The 20,108-nt window shown below is 38.8% G+C and overlaps 1 protein-coding gene across 2 annotated transcripts in view; it reads left to right on the forward strand.

Annotated features, from left to right (window-relative positions):
- LOC121900169 (C-Jun-amino-terminal kinase-interacting protein 1-like) overlaps positions 1–20,108 on the forward strand; it is a 54,259-nt gene that overhangs the window by 10,527 nt on the left and 23,624 nt on the right. For both annotated transcript variants that reach the window (XM_042416229.1, XM_042416218.1), the window contains one exon: positions 7,200–7,311. In XM_042416229.1, the coding sequence (XP_042272163.1) occupies positions 7,200–7,311 (112 nt within the window). The remainder of the gene's footprint in view (positions 1–7,199; positions 7,312–20,108) is intronic.

A 20,108-nucleotide genomic window follows, 5' to 3' on the forward strand; every position in this document is an offset into this window, starting at 1 on the left:
ACTGTAAACTGCAAAGAAAAGTTGTTTTTGATTTTGCTGCAAGAAATATAAAAACTTGTGGGTATTAGGGACATAAAATCCTGGTGAAAATCTGGTTAAGCTCATCTGCTTTTGGTAATATTGGTATTTTCACTGAATATAGTATCTGTAAAAAAAAAAGGAAAACGATGACCGTTATCTATATGTGACCTTGCATGCTACTTGTGAACTACAGTCAGCTTTGCATGCAAGAAATAGGTAAATACAGTGCTGTCGGTATCAGGGTTATAGCTCGAGCCAGATAAAGACTAATGAGCAGGTCGGGCCCATCATGGCCTGCACGGGAGGTCATGCTGTCCTTCATTAACACAAGCAGAGATGCATGGTGAGGTGGCACAAACACACACTCATCCCCCATTGTCAGAGTAATGCAGGCGTTTATCCCAAATCCTCATTGAGACAAATTGGAACATCCGCCCTGCAGTGTCATTGCCCTCTGATGTCATTTCACAACACGAACTATGGACGTAGTGTCTGTGATGTCAGGATTCTGAAGGTATGGTTTCCGGCTAGAAAATCTGAATTTAGGCAGCAGATTGTAGCTGAGAAAAAGTGACAATGACCCAAGACACCTGTCAGTCGAGGCAAATAGTCAACTCTCAGACTTACCCTTCTTTAAGCCTTTATACCATCATTGTATCAGAGTTTAATTAGCGATGCCTCTTTAAAACACATGGTGTCTACCTGAACAGGACTTTACATAATCACAGAATCACTGAACCCAATTTAAAATCTGACTTATTGTAATTAATACTGGGGTAGTGGGAGAAAGATCATACATTCAGAGAATGGGATTAAAATCACTGAATAGCACATAAAATATTAAAATCACCCCTGTAGAGAACTCAAGGCTTAAGACACATTAGAAGTGAAGTGAGCTAATGGTACTTCAACATCTTTTGGAAAAGAATTTTTGAGAGACATTGGGGATCTCTCTAGATGACTTAGATTTAGTCTGGGGTTTTATTTTGAAGCTGGCACTGAACAGAGAAACTAAATCCCAAGTTGCGTCTGTAGTGGCCTCAACATTCAGCTATCATAGTCTCCTCCTGCTCCCCCTAATGCATGCTGCGTTATGAGTCACTTAGAAGAGCGTAAACCTTTGCCAAACTATAATCTATAGTAGTGGTTTATGTTGTCTTACTTACATATCGTATTTGTGTAAATAGAAAATGAGACATTAGTTTCCATATTGGACCTATTTACGGAGCAACAACAGCTGAGCAGAGTAGCAGAGTCATGTCTTCTTAAGTTGCCAGTTTGTACTCTGCTGATTCAAAGATGTTATGGACTTCTGGAGACCAAAGCTTGCTTTAATTTTTTATGGTTATCTTTGGGCAACTTCAAAACACTTGTTAAGGATCATGATCTAGGTTAATTATTGAAAAAGTCAACACTGACTTCAAATGAAGAGGGATGCTTTGAGTTTTTCATTATATACTAAAACCATATTTCCCTAACCTTAGCCAAGTGTTAAGTAGCCTAAACCTAACAACACATGGCACACAGGATGCAAATCTTTGTCAAACCTTCTTCCTATGGCTTTTGTGCTGTGTAAGAACATCACACTTGGATCACAATGGATTTGAAGAAAAAGTCGTCAGTGAACTTAATCTAAGCAGCGACTAAGCTTCCTCCAAATTTGATGAAGAAATATAGAAATATGTTTTCAGACTTCTTGACGTCTGAAAACATAATCTGCTCTGAACTTGTCCAGCAGAGTCAAAAACAATATTAGGAGTCATTATGCTGATGTGACAACAACCTGTTAGCTGAACCCTCCAGGTACCCAGATGGTCTTTAGGTTCCTGTGAGGTAACTGTGCCAAAGTGATGATGTCAGTGTCAGCCTGTTGTTACTACGGTCCGACTGATATGATACGTCTCATTTTCAGTGATGACACAGTAGATGTGTCACAGGGATCTCTGACCCGGACAGCACAGCCAGTCTGCTGAGTCAGCCTGCATTGATTGCTGAGTGTGTTGTGAGAGTGTGTTGTGAGTTGATGGGTATATGTAGTACACAAATACAATCCCAGAGGAAACTAATATGGATATTTATGGTTCTGGGTGTTCCAGTTTATTGATAGGCCATGTAATGTTTATTCAGGAAAATCAGGATGTGGTCAAATCTCAAATGATATTTTGGAGGTCTTCACACTTCAGCTGATTTCAGACCTGAGGATGTTTTCCATGAGAGTTTGGAACTTTTGGGTATGGACACTGTTGACACAGTCAAACTCGGTTGCGTCTGTGCCACCTCAAAATGTAGGTCTGGTGCTTTTTACCCCTGAGTCAAAATCAGATGTGAAAATCATATCACTCCATACACTTGAAACTGGAATAATGTGATTATTTTAAGTGTTACATACAGTATGAATACAACATGTATCAGTGAAGCAACAGCATTCTGATATTGAGAGAAATATCTAAAGTTCTCAGATATATTGCATTTCACAGGTGTGATGAAGATTGATACTGTGTTGCCATTGATACATGATACACAATTGATCCATGATTTTTATGGATTCTCATGTGTGAAAACAAACGCAGTAATAAACCCCTCTGTCAAACAGTCAAAAAAAAAAATTAACCTAAGGTGTTTTGACATTTACACAGAAGGTATTAGAACGATTTAACACAGCGTGGGACTGCTAAAAAATGTTTAAAACCTGCGTTTGATCCACAGCTATAGTGTAGGCTTAGTAGCTCAGTCGGGTGTTGGAGGCGGGAAGCAGGCGAGGTGACATGTCCTTTGTCCTGTCGTCTCCTACAGGCCAGCAGGTGTCTGTATGGATGAGAGTGAGATCTGAAGGATGGGATGAAAAAAAAAAAAAAAAAGATTTGTTCATGATATTGAGTTTGCATGTTTCAGATTCTTACAAATCAACATGTCTTTTGAGACTGTATGGGGGCTTGTTCTATAGTAATGGCATTTTCCCCATTAAAAATGAATTAAATAAACAGCATTTTTAATAGCAATTAATATTAAACAGGTGTTTGCTATGTTATGGACATTAGCTAAGTAAGTCATCTTTCATTTTGTGCACATATTGCTATGTCATTAACATTTAATGCTCTGTTATGGTGCTGTCAAGAACTAAATGTGTCTACCTTTGTGGGAACTAAAAGAAAACTTAAAACAAATAACTTCTGGTATCATGAGCCTGTAATCATTTACATAAATTGAAAACAAAATAACACATACACAGAAAATATGTGATTGGAGCTTTTCACACAGCAACTGTGATGTAACTGTGCAGCTTATTTGATGTGAGCATGCTCGACACCATGTGCCCCGCATGCTACCCCGAGCCTTGATGTGTGACAATGTAATTTACTCTGTATCCTACACTCTGTTGGTTTTCTCTAGTGTCTGCCTCCCTCCTTACCCACAATTCACTGCAGCAAAGGGGTCACCCTGTCCTGTCCCTGTTCAGGTGGTTTATCTCCTGGCACATAATTTTCTCCTCCCACACCCTCCCTCCATTCATTTTTTTTTCCCGATGACTCCCTCCATCCTCTCACTGTCCACTGCCCCTATTCGCCCTTTCCTCAGGGTTTGATCTATAGTCACGACACCGTTTCCTCTCCTCTCCTCTCCTTCATATTTCTCCTCTTTCCCTGTAAGTAATTCTGATAAGATCCTTTATCAAGCATCCATCTTTGCTGTAATAAATTGCATTTGTTGTGTACTAGTATAAGCTTGCAGTTTTTGTTATTCAGAAGCAGGGCAGTGTCGCCAGACCAAAACCTGTCGATGCAAGACGCTTGGGACAAAAAAAAAAAAAGTTTCGATGGCACTTTAGCCACATGTTGTTCTGTGCTGGCCTTATCTGGTGGGCAAAGACAAGAGGAGTTGGAGACACACTGGCAGAACAAAAGTTGGAAGATGTTATTTTTAAATTTGTTTGGCCTTGTAACAGGATATGTAGAATTTCTTGCCTCCTGCTATCTGGCAAAAACATCTCTTTGTACTAGAAGGCACTTCTGAATTCACATTTTTTCCCCTCTAAGTACAGTGAATATATATATTTTATATTTAAAAAATGGGAATAACAGAACTCTTATAACTTACTGACTGTTAATATATAGAGCAAAGTAATCTATTTGACCTGCTTAAACATGCATTAAGCAATATTTTTGGATTTTAACACTCGTAACGTGAAAGGATCAAAATGAGAAAAATTAACACCAACTCAAACAAACTTTATATGCTACCAGCCCGGTGAAAAAAGTGGAACATCTAGCAGTGACAGAGCCAGATATTTCTCTCAGGAGTTGGAGAGCCAAACAGAAACCAAACTAAAAGTAGTTAATATCAGACTTACATTCATAAGGTGGACAGAAGCAAAACTCCTGTTAGATGATCATATATCAAGCAAATGTTTGCTAACATGTTAGCCATAATCTTTTGTTAAGATGATGGCACATCAGGTTTCTACCTATTGCAGCTTTAAATGAAAAACAACTTTACAGAATTCCAAGAAAAAGGGTCAGAGTTAGCACTCAGCCCATCGGTTTCTACAACATAAATCTTTTACAAAAGGGTCACAAATATGCAGTTACATTTTTTTAAGGTACCTTTTAGCAAACCTTACTCAGAGTGCATTTGCTGGACTATTTTCAGCCACATGTTAATAAATACACAGTATTTATTAATATACAGCAGGACCGTGTATGTGGGATTGACTCAACTACAGTGTTCATATTCATGGTGATGGAGAAAATAATTACCTTGTGTCATTTTAATAGTTGTTTTTATAACAATTACAGCAATTACACTATAGCACAGATAATTAAGCTTTACCAGGTTTTGACTAAAGTGGCAGTACTTGTTAGTAGGATCATTCATTTAGTTTTGATCCTTTTAAGTGATTCATTGACAATAAGAAAAAAAAAACAATATTGCCAGCCTTTAATGAAACTCTACAAAGCGACCTTGCACATCAGTCACTACACATCTTTGCATTTAGGTTCCATTTTTAGAAAATCAGCCTATATACTAAACTGCATCTTTGCCAGTTGCAGGATTGTTCAGTGAAGGTGGTTGACTGAATTCTTCTGTGTTGCTGTCTTTCTATCAGGTGTACATACCGTATATTCTCTTCTGAGATAATTTGACTCCTTATAGATCGCTGGGTTCATACTCTCGGTCTGCTCTTTCTTTCTCTCTCTCCCCATTTCCATCCCACGACTCCTCTCTCCCGCCTCCTTTAGGGCCTCATTATAGCGGTAAACAGATGCTTCTGCCTGGGCTATTTAACTCCCATACCCATCCTCTGACACGTGACAGCTAAAGATGGTTCGCAGCTGTGCGTACATTCGCGGAGGAGACAGCTGCAGTGTGGATGTAGCCAGAAATGACATTAGCATCATCCAGCAACAGGATGATTGTAGCTCTCCAGGTTCACCAGGTCTCTGACAGCTCACTGTTATGCTCCTTGTGATCGCTGTCAACTTCTCTTTCCTCCCTCTAATAACATTTCCCTGCTCTCTGTCTCTGTCCGCCCAGGAGGCTGCAGGGTAAAGAGATAACAGGCAGACATAATTACAGATCGGGAAAACTGAAGCATTGTTTACTGGAAGCTAATTGAATCCTGCCACAGACAGCAGGACGGTACATTGCCCTACTTGACACTTGAGGGACGCTGCAAGACTTAACAAGACCTTGTGTTTTTCCCTAAAAATATATAAATGTTTTCCTCCTGATCCTGTAGTTTCTGATGTCAATGGACATAAGGATGTATGGATGGACAAAACAATCACAGTTACAGGCCAGTAAAATAAATGATTATGTTTCATGGTGTGTTACTGCCACCAACTGACAATCGGTGATAAAGTGAATCAGTTAGCAGGCATGTGTACTACATACTGTATCTCTCGTGTGTCTGAGTGCACTTGACAGCCAAAACCGTTACACTGTGTTGACATGTTGACAGAAAACTGATGAAGAGGCACACGCTTTGTAAAAAGAGGCTTGTACCTTGTAGTTGTATGATTTGCTGTTATGTTGACTTAAAAGTTGTTCAAATACGGTCTGTCAGTTGGTCAGATATGTCGGCAACAACAGGCCTGATTGCCGTTACGTTCACAGTGGATATTTGTGGTCCCCAGATGATGAATTAAAGTGGTTTTGGTCACCCTGGCCCACAGTTTTTGAGTAGTGTCTTAAGTCATTGCACTTCAAAATTACAGTAAGTTCATAGACTGAGCTGACATATGTGATGATGCATTTTCCTTCCACTCCAGTAGTCTTCTCATCACTGTTTGTGTGTAGTTTTATCCAGGCTGCTAATGCTTATCCAGCAGCCAAATGGACAGTAGGTCAATCATACCAACTGAAAGAGCATGAGCTTCTTCTCACACGCCATTCATCTGTCTGTGACTGTCGCTGAACAAGAATACAACCCTGGTTCTCGCTTGTGATGAGAAGGAGCAGCATCCCTTTCCATCCTCCCTATAGACAGAACAAGACTATAACTATGTTTAGTGGCTCTGTGAGGCTCAGGTACAATAAGGCTTTGAGCTAAATGCTAACGTCAGAATGCTGGCATGCTGATGCTATGCAGGTATAATGTTCACCATCTTAGTTTAGCGTGTTTGCATGCTAACATTTGCTAATCAACATAACACACAGTTCAATGTCAGTTTTGCCAGTATTTGGTCATAAACCAAAGTATTGAAGAAATTGAAATCAAAACCATAAATGTGAAACTCATGGAGGCACTAGAGGAAAATTCAGATCTTTAGGCTGCATCTTCTGGAGACCATGAGAACAGAAATGATTTATTATTTTATTTACATCAAATCTTCCAAAGGGTCACATATATAGGAAGCATTAACTTATATTTTATTTAAGTGAAGATTCTACTTGAATATATAGTCTTTATTTTTACTGAACTCCTCTGCAACAATGCGGAGAGGTAACGATTTAGTAATGTTGAAAGTTAAGACCAAAGCGTGTGACCCGAGAAGATGCCATGTTTTGGGTTGGAGTTGCCACCCTGTCAGACTGATTATTCGGTCAACAAGAGATTTGGTGATGTACTGTGACTGCGGATGAGTGTTGAAGGATTAACTGAATTTTTTTTTTTTTTCCCACATCTCTTCCCTTTCCTCTTCCTCCCCCTTCTCACCCTAATCCTCCCCTTCCACCAGGTTGACCCATGACATCAGCCTGGATGAGTTTGAAGATGATGACCTGTCAGAGATTACGGAGATCACAGACGAGTGCGGGATGAGCCTCAACTGCAATGGCCCCGATATAAAGGTAAGCTGTCCCCACAAAGAGCTCGCTCTCACCGTTTCATGAAATAAGCTTGATATTCTTACAAGAAAGTCTTCCACTTTTAAAGCAGTCTGACGTAACTAATGACCCGGCATCTATCTGTGAAGGTTCTTTCAACAACAGTTCCTAGGTATAGATTTAGTGGTTGGCTGCCTGAAATGTACCCACAGCTTCAATTGGGAATTATACTAGGGGAGAGTTCAGTTAGAGCTGATTGGTACAACGTCTGCATAGCCATTGAGATTAAAGCAGTTTTAACAGTTTCCCTTTTCCATGTTCATACAGAAGTGTAGCATAAGTTTAAATCACAGAAGTTGCTCTCAGGTTAAATCTCGGACAGCTGCTTCTCATTGCTTGCAGGTCAGTGACAAAAAAGGTTAAAATTGATACTGACTAAACATCGAGCACAGTAACGAGGTGTAAAATCCGAGGCGCAAGATATTCAAGTCTATCGCTGTTGCAAGGTTAGGTATCTTTGCCCTTTTCTGTAGGAAAATGATGTCTCATGCTGTTGCAAAGGGATTGTGCTGCTGATCATGTGTTTGGGGACATGATGTCCTTCTCTGGCTCTGCTGGGCCGACCGCTGGCCCACATGAATGAAAAGGAAATATATAATACTGTATCTTGATATGGCTCTTAGGGGGGGGTTTTAAATATAAACACAAATGGTTACAATTAACGTAATTAGAGTCATGCTATAATGCCACACAATTCCTCCAAGTCAAAGGAATTCCTGTCCATCACTCTATTTTTACTGATTTTCTCTGTAAAACTGTTGGATTTTTTTTAAAGGAATAGATACATATATTTTATGTCCCCACATTTACTGTTTTGTTTTCCATCTGCAAGAGGACACCATCTACTGCCGGTCAGAATTAATGAGGCCCTCTTGCGACATTGACGGTTTAGAAAATGCTTTGGTTGTAGAAATTGAGAGAATAGGGAGAAAACAAAGACAAGCTGCTGATTACGCACCATATATTTAAAAAATTAGTGTTGCTGCTGAAAGTACTATAATACAGTTTTCACTGATTTTATACAGTAAAATCTTATTTCATCCCATTCAGTAATACTCAAAATATATACCAATAAATTCCCAGATTTATTCATTTATTTTTTAAGAACATTTTTAAAAAGTAATGAGCTGTGTGAGCCGTAATCTCCATTCTTAACGCTCATGCTCATTTCATCAATTTTTATGAAACTGTGCTGCCTCCATTCAGCAACACTTAGTCCAAGTTTAAGCTCAACAAGGGGTTGGACTCTTCTCTCTGTGGCGTTTTGTCCTCAACAGCTGCTGCATTCAGTTTCCTGCCAGCAGAGGAAAGAGGCCAGAGGCAGCAAGGACTGACAGACAGCACCAGGGACGCTCCATACATCTTGAGCCTGATTGCATATGATTGCCTCACTGCATCCTGGGCATCTAAATTATTCATTCTGAGCTGTTTACTTTTTGTTTCAAGTCCTCTAAAACTTCACTAAAGTGGAGAATGTTATTTCGCAAAAAAAAAGTTTTGAGCACCACAGGCCCATCAGCACCCTGGTTTTCCCAAATATTATTGGCATAGAAATGAGTGGATCATTAATGAAAACTGGAGCGAGTGTGAAGTGCAACTATGAGAGATGATGAGAGATAGATGTGGAGTGGTACAGAGGGAGGGGAATAAGCAGACGTAAATTTATTATTCTGTCAGATCTCTCCGGCTCTGTTCCCACTGAAACCATCATCACCTCCTCCTCCGCTCCCGTAACCAAGGCAACAGCAGGGTCGAGGGTTTTTTTTTTTTTTTTTTTTCAGTGTCATTTATCCAAGCAGATGAGAGATTCACATTTCATTGTTTTAGTGAGCCGGTGACCCGACAGATGAGGAAAATTGTTCCGATGTTACGGAAAGTTAGGAATATTTTTAGGTTGAAAAGCCAATTCACTCTCTCTCTGCTTTTTCATGTCTTCCTATCCAGGGAGCTAATTATAGCCCACATTATTGAATGTGAGACATCTCTGTGTGTATGTGTGTACATGTGTGTGTGTGTGTTTTGGGTCAGTGGTTATGGTTAGGGTTAGGCAATTAGCGGTTATGGTTAGATTTATGTAAAGTCGCCAGGAAATGAATGTAAGTCTATGTAATGTCCCCACAAGTGACCCAGAACAACATGTGTGTGTGAGAGAGTGTGTGTATGTGTGTGTGTGTGTGTGTGTGTGGACATTGATGACTCATCCTGTTGCAGGGGCTTCACAGAGATCAGACTCCAAAATGGCTCCTTGACTGGTAAAGATGAGGCAGGTCTGACAGCAGCAGCAGCAACAACAACAACAACAAAACACACGTGTCACTGAGCGTCATCATTATCAGTGTTTGGCTTCTGTGTATGTAGAGCGTGTAGGCAGTATGTCAGTTCAGCGTTTTTTGTTACATTCTTTTTGCAGGGAAAGAGCAGGCTCTGTTGGTCAGTCGCAATAATTTGAATACCCTCAATCGCTCAGTCTCATTCTCGTTTTTGTTTTATTTTATTTTTTTACTCAACATCGTCTCCCTCCGCTTGTTTAATTGTCCATTGAACACAGGCAGTATCTCTGTCTCCTGCCCTTCATTATGCGTGTGGGTGCACAGCTACAGTATGCAGCAAGCTAAACACACTTACAATAAAGGTTGAAGACAGGGAGTTGGCCTTTAAAGTTTTTTATTCGAGGCAGTTTTGAAACTATGAATACAAAGTGGAATAATGCAACAATTTCAATGACAGTGATTGATTAGTCAGTTGACAGAAAATTAAATTGGCAACTGTTTTAATGATTGAATAATTGTTTTAGTTATTTAAGTAAAAATGTCAATCGTTTGCTGTTGGGTGGACAAAACAAGACATTTGAAGAGGTCACTTTGGGCTTTAAGATAACGGGCATTTCCACCATTATCTGACATTTTATAGACTTTTCAAGATTAATCAATCAATCAAGAAAATAATTTGCCAATGCATTGATAATAAAAATAATTATTACTTGCATCACTATAGGGATTACTAATCAGAAAAGGATGACCATATCAATATATATTGTAAAAAAGGGATTGATACAAAAACAGTATTCATAAAATATCTTCCAAGTCAGATAATAAATATATTTTGACAGATTTTCTATAATTATATTAAGAGGTTGCTGTGCGTATAATCTGGTGACAACAGTCAGCACAACAGTAAGTAACAATTATATTATGCCACTTTCATGCCATATCATTTTGAGAGTGTAATCATGAGCAGTCGGAGATATGAGGTATTCTGACAGCTGCAATATATCCACTACACTAGACTGTCAAGAAACCACTGGCAAATAAATACAATCAAATATTTATACTGATGCAGTTGATTAAGCTGATTTGATTGTGTCGATCTGGTTTCACTTGCTAACTAACTGCTACAAATACATAATGCTATTTATCTGATGTGACTATGATGCTAGCAGTGGGGGTAACTATTTTGAAATAATCCATGAACGCTCTTAAATTGGAATAATTTGAGCTTTTCCTGTCCTTCCCATTCTGTATTCCCATGCAGGATTTTACATTGCATGAATGCAGCATTAGCAATTAGCCATTTTCTTTTTTCCTTTTGAAGGGTTTTTGTGAGGGGAATTTCACCTCCTCCGATTTGAGAGTCTAAGCATAGAGGGTGTTGTACTGTATGTTGTACAGATTGTAAAGTCCCTTGAGGCCAATTTGACATGTGTGATAGTGGATTATATAAATAAAACTGACTTGACATGACATTAGCCTCAGACAGCTAGTATAATGGCTAGCTTGGTTACTACTCAAGTGATCAAGGAAAAACAAATTTAATACTTTAAATAACAAACAGCAGTCACAAAGTAGCTATATGAAACTGACTACCTACAGATAATGATCTAACAGGGGCATTTAGAGGATGGATGTGAAAATTTGGCATAGGCAAAGATTTTACAAAATAGTGAGTGTAAATGTCAAATTGCAACTGCTGGTTTCTACCAGCGACATAATGTTCAACTGAAACCAACTGCTGGTGGCAGAACACTCTGTAGACATGTAGGCCAATGACGATAGGAGAGAGGACTGATTCTCCTCGCAGTCTAGACACTGGTGGCGCTGGTGGAGTAAAGCCAGCTGGTGGAAGATGGGTCCTCTCAAGTGAATCTCCTGGAACATCCTGAAGGTCAAAGCGTCAATGAGGGATGTGAAAAAACAGAAAGCTGCAGTATTTTTAAGAGCAGCATCCAATAAACCATTAGCTCAAGGAATGCGGGCAGAAAGATTATCGGTATAGATAATGACAGGAACTCCAATAGAGAGTGACAGAGACTCCAGTAGAGTGGTGGAAAATAGCAGATATTCATCAATAGACGAATGAAGGCAGAATGTGGCAAGAGAGAAAAGGTTTATTGAACTTTTGCCATTTAGAGTTTGTAAGTGGAAGTCTGTAGGTGGAATCTGAAAAGAAAGAAAGAGTGTTATTAGGGATGATTTTGTAGGAGGTCATTGGTGTTTTTTGTTTAGCTTTTCTTTTTTTTTCTACTCAGCTTTGAGTGAATATTTGACTTATTCATCAGGTGAGCACAAACAAAACTCCAATGTGATGTTAATCTGAAAAACTCTGTCTGCTGGATATGTAAATAGACAGATGTTTCCTAAAATATTAGCTATAACAAGTTAATAACCCTAAGTCTGTGTTTCTAAGTTCCTTCTTCTTAGTTTTTCTGAGTTTGTCTTGCAAATCCAAGATGTGCAAACAGGTTGCATGATGTGTCAAACTGTCTTGACATGGAAAACAAAGTTGAGGACCAGTGAATGAATCAGCTGGGTCAGACAGACTGCTTCTTTCACTCATATTTCAGCTGTCATCACAGAAACGCAGCTTTAAAAGTGCAAAGTGTCCGATGGAGGCCCGACCTGTTCAAAAATGTATGAGGGGGCGGTACGGCTTCAGAACGTCAGGGGGGTTGTTAACTGTGGGCGCTGTACGCAGAGCCCCCACTGTATGTACACACACATACATGCACAAGGGTGGACCAGCGGGTAACCTCATCAGTGAGCTCATCGTCCCGGGGGAGTTCAGGATGCATCTTGTCTTATCAATAATGGACGGTCACATGGAAGGAGCATCATACAGTCCAGACAGGCGTGGTGTCTGCCTCAGTGGGAAGGCAATGACTGTGTAAGTGTGTGTGTGTGTCATCAGAAAGAGGGTGTGTCCAAATAATGCAGATAAATTGAAAACACTGTTACAGGTCAAACTTGGTTCCAATCACATTAACATTTTCAGATTTTTTCTTAAGTTTTTGTTGTCCAAACTATAACACTGCAATAGTAAAAAGAGCATTTATTTCTCTTCTTCCTCTCCTCTTTCGGTGCACGAAATGTGCAACTGTCATAGATTTTAGTTTAAAATGTATTGACTCTGGAGAGTGTTACTCAGAATTACTCACTAGCATGTGGCCCTTTTCAGTCACAAAAATGTCTCCAGGAACATGTTGCAGGAGCTTGAGAAGTTTCTCAGTTTCAACTGCAGCAACCTGGTTCTATTGTAGTTTTTAGCTCTTGTCCCACATAGGACAAAAGATCCTGCATACTGACCAAGGCTCACCAAGCACAACGCTTTATTTATCAGTCGCACAACTTGTGATTTTTTCCAACAAAGATCTTTGTGATGACTGCACCAGTATTGGAAATATATCATGTACCACTTACCCTTTTCACTTTTACCTTTTTTCTCATTAAGGATATATTCAGTAACATGCATACAAAAGCAAATAGCCGACACAGTTTGATTTTGCATTTAAGTTTATTAGCATTTGTATATACATTATTTTCTAAATGTAGCATGCAAATCACCAAAAAATAAAGTCCCTGCTCTTTAGATAGTACTTCCTGGAAGCCAAGGAATTGTTCAAGTCAGGAGTTTGCAGAACTAAACATTGTTTACTAATATTGTTTTTCAACCACAGCCACTTTTTGAGGATCATTTTTGGGACCTAAAGAACTTAACCGACATCTCAACTGACTAAATTTAGTCCATAGAGACCGCACTGCTCTGGGGGTAATACACTCATGTATCCCAGAAACTATTGGGGTGGAGTTAATAGCACTGAATGTCACTGGCTGGTCTTACCAGTAGTGTCAATATAAGGACTATGAATGGGAATGTCTTGCAGTGTTTATTGACATTTTAACAAAGTTAGGTGTAGTCGACCTCCCAACTAGGTGTAAAAAAGAACAATATAAAGAGAGAGCGAGCAAATGTGTGCCTCAGGAAAGCAAAACTTAATTCTCTTTACTGATTGTTTTGATGCGGTTATGCTCTAAAACTGAAAAATGATCAAAAATCACTTAGCAAATTGTCACTACTTTTGCACAGGTCTATCTCCCTTTCCATCTCTATATATCTCCTTTATAACATCCGTTAAAATATCACAGTATCACAGCATTAAATTACTAAGAACAAGGAGAACAACACATTAATCCTGTGTTACTGTCTCAGAACTTGCTTCTCAAACAAAGCTGCTAATTCTCAGTCTGTTTTCACACTAATTTAGGCTTCCTCACTCTTTGGGTTTCCTCAGATGTGGTGGAATCACAGACATGAATGTGCTAAATGAACTTTAGGTTGCTGAATTTAGTAGATCCTGTAGAAAAGGCCATATTTTGGTAGACAAAGGCCCTAAAACAAAGAGAGAGAAAATGGATTTCCATCTGTGTCCACATGGCTGTAGCCCTGAGGGGTTAATGTGGAGCAGCTCAAGTCCAGAGTGAAACATAAAGAGATTTGATGTTCCTCAGAGACATGAAATGACAACATGAATTATCATGTCCACTTTCTGTGTGTGCATGAGAGAGAGAGAGAGGAGAGAGTGCGTCCATGCATGTGTGCAGGGGTGAATGGATTTGATTAGCAGTCATTTGTCGTGTGTGGATGGTTGAGAAAGTCAAGCGTCGGGGTGCGGTCAGATAGATTAGGCAATTACATTAAGTGGCCGTAGAAACACACACATAATACAGTCGGTATCTACACACACAGATATAGAAGAAGTCGAGGCTTGTTATACTGTCTAGGCTGCCCTCTATTGTCACTTTGTGCAAGACTGAGAGACATAGAGAAAGCAATGCAAAATCAAATGTTAGATCCACTTAAACAAATAGAAATATTAAACCAAAGTTACAAATACAGCATGGCTTTTTGTTGACAGTGCAGTCAGGCATCAAAATTAAATGCGTCACACAACTTTTCTCCAATATATCATGCTATTTTCCCCAAAACATCTGAGCTGTCATGCCTTTATCAAGGTGCTCTCTAAGGTTGTTTCTAGATTTATACAAAGTTTGTCATTTTATGGTTATAAATCACCATAAATACAAGCTATTCACAGCAACATTACAGTCATATTGTGCCGTCTGAACATTGTCCAAAATTTTAAAACAAAACTTTTATTTTTTGATTCTGAAAAACTTTTGAGACCTGTGGAGAAGAATTACGTCTTTATAGCTGGTCAGTACATATGAGCTTTATGACAAATAAAACATTGTAATTGACAAGACCAGAACTAATGAGTGCAACAGTCATGCCATCAAATCTGAATATTTTAATTCAGATTTAAATTAAAGACAAGGGATGTTGTGTTCTTGAGTGTGTAAATCTCTGTGTTATCTCTGCTGTACAACCTGGTTTTGGCAATATTGTTCTGAAAAGATAATGTTAACAAATCCTATTGAATTAGATTGAAAGAGGTTTTTAACTCTTTAAAATGCTATATTGAAAATGCTCGTCTACATCAATAAAAACAGATCTTATTATCCAGAGAGGCAGAGGGAGGTAGAGATACAGAGAGATTGAGGGAGAGAGCAAAGAAAAAAATAAAAAAAAGAGAGGCGTAGAGGGGGGGAGAGAGACAGAGAGAGGGTCCAGCAAAACACAGTGCGAGAGTAGAAGGAGACCTATTTCCATGGCAACAGTGTTTCTCTCACCTACTGCACGTGTTAGAGCTGAAAATAAATGCAGTGTTGGGCCACACACACACACACACACACACACAGACTGCCTCCATGGATACTGCTCACGTCATCTCGTCCACATACGGTAACAGCAGAGAGGAAGCTGCTTCATCAACGCAAACAAAACAGAGAAGCCCTGTTCGTCTCTGATCCTGTTTAAAACATCATCACCTGTCATCTGTGTTGTTGTTTACTGACAGTCAAGCGTTCACTGATATTCATGCATTTCCATGCACACCAGCACTGTTTGATCAGCAGTGATATTACACACAATTGACATGGTATAAAGTAAAGGGATTTTTACTGTTTTTTTGTCCTAGTTTGCATGGATTCATTTCATTTTTGCCACATTGGGTGATTGGAACAAGTTGAATAAACGACACATACCCCCTTATATAGTTGCTATGGTTATATGGTAGCAAACAATTACAATGACAAAACAATTACAGGTCAAGCAGACACAAAGCAACATTAGTATTCATATTCTGAGTCATGTTTTGCCCACCTGATGAATAAAAGTGCAATGTTCATGCTCCTTTTATCTCTGGTTTAGTCTCCACCACCTATCGGGCTCTCTGGTTGCTAGATGTTCCCTTTCTTCACCAGCGTGTTGCTAACTTTCTGTCCGCCATTGTTGTTATGGAAATACTGATGTGAAGTGCAGCTTTAAGACTCAGTCCTGTGTGTACATGTTGTTTGTGCTCTACAAAGCTGATTGGTTGGAGATTCTCAACAAAAATGTCCATATGGATTTTATATTTTTATGTAATTAGTAAATATTGGAATACTGGTGCTGCACAAGATATATTTTTTAAATCATTTTCACCTGGATTTTTGTAATATTTCAGATATTTAAAGTAACAACAGTCCCAGAGTTTTTATAATTAAAAAGCAGACAAGAAGACAACATAAGAATCTTTATTTTTTTTAGTAATGTCTCATATTTTTGAGCAACAAATCAAATGATTAGTTTTTCAGCAGAGTAAAACCATAAGTTCAAATGATGGAAATATGATTTTAACATAGAATCCTTCAACGTTTTAAAAAATGTATGATTCATATATTTAATATCCCATTAAAGGAATATTATATCAGTTAAATCCACATTTGCACTGAATTTACACCTGATCTTGCCTTTTTTTGTTGATTCTTAATTGCGTCTTCTTAATCACCAGATAGCTCTTAGCAGCAGGTGTTTGGTGATTTAGCATTTTTAGCTTTTTTTGCACCGACTCTTCTGTTGTTGTATTTGACTTGTTGGCTGTGTGATTCCCCTGCTTGGGCTGCTCTGGTTGGACAAGAGCCGAGCATCACAGCATCTTCAGGGCAGCGGCATCTCGTCGGCCTCCTCATCGTCACTGAGCCCCTTGTCTCCTAGCAACAGAGCCAGGGCTCTCTTAAAGGGGCCGGTCATAAATTGAGGTCATAAAACATGAGAGTACGAGGAGAAACCCGTTGCATTAGCAGGTATCGATCTTAGATGGTTGAAGAGGTGGATGAAAGGAGAGTGGGGAGAAAAAAGGAATGAAATGGAGGTGTAGACTCAGAGACAGACAGCTGTTTGATGTGACTGAGCTGAAAATATGGGAGGAAGAGAAAGAGGGGTGACAGGAGCATCTCCTGACAGCTCATCAGATAGAGGAGTGATTTATGCATATTTAATGGATTAGTAGATAGATGGACAGACAGCATGGCAGGATAGGTGGATCAATATATTGAAAGATGAGGATGGTGAAGCAATTAATAACATAATAATTTAATAGAGGGTGTGTTACTCTGTATCTCTCAAAGGCTCGCAACATTGTAAAATGCTCCCTTAAAGATATTTTTCTTAGTTACATATCAAAAAGAGTACAATGTTAAAAGCCCAGATTGGCTCTCAGGTACAGAAGCATCAAATCAATCAAAACACAAACTGGTTTCCAAGTCAACTATGTTACTTAAAAAGCAGATTACTTCCTGTATTGGTGCAGCGTATTGACATTTGACATAAACTCTTCTGCCCTGCACAATCGTCCAGTATGAATGTAATTCATGGACTGTTGGCTCGGTCCTTCAGGGGAACAACAAAGGCCTTAAAATCCTCTTCACTAGAGCTGAGCCAAAACAAGCATTAGGGACCTTCAAGTCTAAAGTGAGAAAATATGCCAAACAGCAGTAGCTATAAACTCTATGTGCACGTCATTTCTGGAGCCTGGCAATTATAGACTTTTGCTCTTCTGCTGCATTTGTTCTACAGTTTCATTCAAAACAAACTCTTGGGTTTATACATAGATTCACTCTGCAGTGTGCTTTTCATTTATGCATATCATGGGATTTATTTAACAATGGCCTGAGCATGAACATCTCGAGCGTGAACAAGCAGTAACATGGTCATGTGATTTGACTGCCTGAGTGCATCATTAAACAGGAAGTTGCTTACTGAGATAAACCTGTTGTGCCTTCCCAATTCAGGTCAAATCAGGCAGCATTTCTGGGTTACATCTGAAGAAACTTTTGACATGGGGCAGTTTAGAGCTGCGATAATTAGTTGATTAATTGATTAGTCGATCAACTGAAAATTTATCTTGGTAATCAATTAATCATTTGAGGCAATTTCCAAGCAAAAATGCCAAAAAATGATGCTTTTAGGTTCTCAAATGTGAGAATTTGCTTTATAGCAGATTCAGTCATCACCTCTCAGCTCTAGGAAATTGCAATACTGTTCACTGTTTTCTGGTGTTTTATAGACCAAACATTTAATTGAGTAATCAAGAAAATGATCAAGTTAATTAAATTAAAAAAGTTGCAGCCCTAGGACAGTTCCTGTCTGCCTGTTATGATGTTTTCGCTCTAGAAATGTGGACTTTTAAGGAGGCAGTCTCTGAAATGGAATGCTGCTGCATACAACACCGCTTTCCATTTTAGTCCCAATTCAAAGGTTTCTTGGTTTAGAAACCAATTACAGCAGCTCTTTCTCTCTCTCTCTCTCTCTCTCTCTCTCTCTCTCTCTCTCTCTCTCTCTCTCTCTCTCTCTCTCTCAAATGCACACAGGCCTCTTTCTTTCTTGACAGAGACCTCTGGATATCTGTGATTGGTGTTTTGCTGCATACAAATGTGCTTGAAGGCAACACTCAGCCGATGGAATTGGATTAACCTCCATTCCATTCACCCACTGTGAGTTAGCTTACTGTCTACAGCTGCGCACATATGTTAATACCCGCTCTGCTTCATTTACAAAGAAAAAACACTGATACTTATCTTTATAATACAGTCATTCAGCAGCAAAAAATGTATGTGCATGTCCAAATGAACACATGTGCTGTCTTTTAATACCAAGGCTTTAGATACTGTGCTCATTATTTTGGCTTCAGCTTCAATTCTTGAAACGATTATTACTCACAATATCAAGGCTGATCAGTGAATCGCTGTATAATGTGGGTTCATGTGAAAGGTTTTTTTTTCACCTCACAATTCCCTTCTGAAATTGTCCAGAGTGATGAATGGTTTTATTATGGCAGCTGTTCCTGTTTCACTGTTGTCCTCTGCTCTCTGAATCTGCTCTGGTGCAGCTCTCGAAGAGGCTTACTCTTGTCGGAATATGCTTTTCTATTGTCCTACAATTTTATTTTCCTACATTGATCAATCACTGTGTTCATGGGTTTCACTGTGCATTAATTTCCCAATTAGGATAATATACAGATATAACATATTATAATTTATTTTAGCATTTATCACCTCACTTTATATTTGTATAGTGACAAAAACAGATATTGTGGTTCACATGAAAACAAGATAAATTTGACTAGAATATGTCCAGGTTTGAAATTTTAAATGACTTTATATGCATGTGAATGTATGTGTGTTTGTGTGTCTGTTTATACACGTGGAGCAGAGCTGAAGACTGTAATAGCCTTAACAGTGACTCTGGTGTCCATGTCAAAGCATCTACAGCAACCAACAGGAGGAATTACCACGTGTGTGTGTGTGTGTGTGTGTGTGTGTGTGTGTGTGTGTGTGTAGCTGCAGGGATAGTGATGGTAAGTGAAGCAGACTGTACTGCCCCAGTGACCTCTGACTTTTGCTGTCTCCCAGACGACGCTCGTGTTTGTCAGTTGCTTTGATTTCAGCAGCACCGTTAAAGACAATTAAAGTGAATCTCATCACAAGATTAAACTGCTCAGTTTAGCACATTGTAGCATTGTGTTAAGTAGCATTAATGAAAGCAGCTCAAGCAGGTTTAATGAACTGATGACACAAAGAAAAAAATTTGGAAAAGAATAATGTACTCTCTTCTAGAATTTATATTGGACATTTTAACAGTCCACTCTGAACCATGCAGTTATCAAAAATGAAGGCGCAATACAGATGCTTTATACCACGCACTGCAAAGCTGAAGTTAAGAATTCAAAAACATTAGATATTTAAATGTTTAATTGTTGCAGATCTACACTGGTATGTGCTGTTTTCTTCTATACTATGGATAATTTAGGTGGATATTTTTTATTTTAATGAAAAAACAAGCCCAACCTGCCAAGGCAATGAAAATCAAGAAATTCCAAATGTCAAAAACATTTTAGTGTCTCATAATTATAACATAGTATTTTAATTGTGACATCATTTATACATTCATTATTATGTTTTTACCTAACTATGGCTGATTTATGTCTTTAATATTTTATATTAGAATTATAGTCATTGTGATTTTAATTTTCATCATACCTCACTTTCTGCGCAATGAGAATGAGAATGAACTCCCCTTTTTTTTCTTTTTTGCAGGATTTCACTCCA

Source organism: Thunnus maccoyii, chromosome 1 (assembly GCF_910596095.1).
Source record: "Thunnus maccoyii chromosome 1, fThuMac1.1, whole genome shotgun sequence".
Classification (NCBI taxonomy): Eukaryota; Metazoa; Chordata; class Actinopteri; order Scombriformes; family Scombridae; genus Thunnus; species Thunnus maccoyii.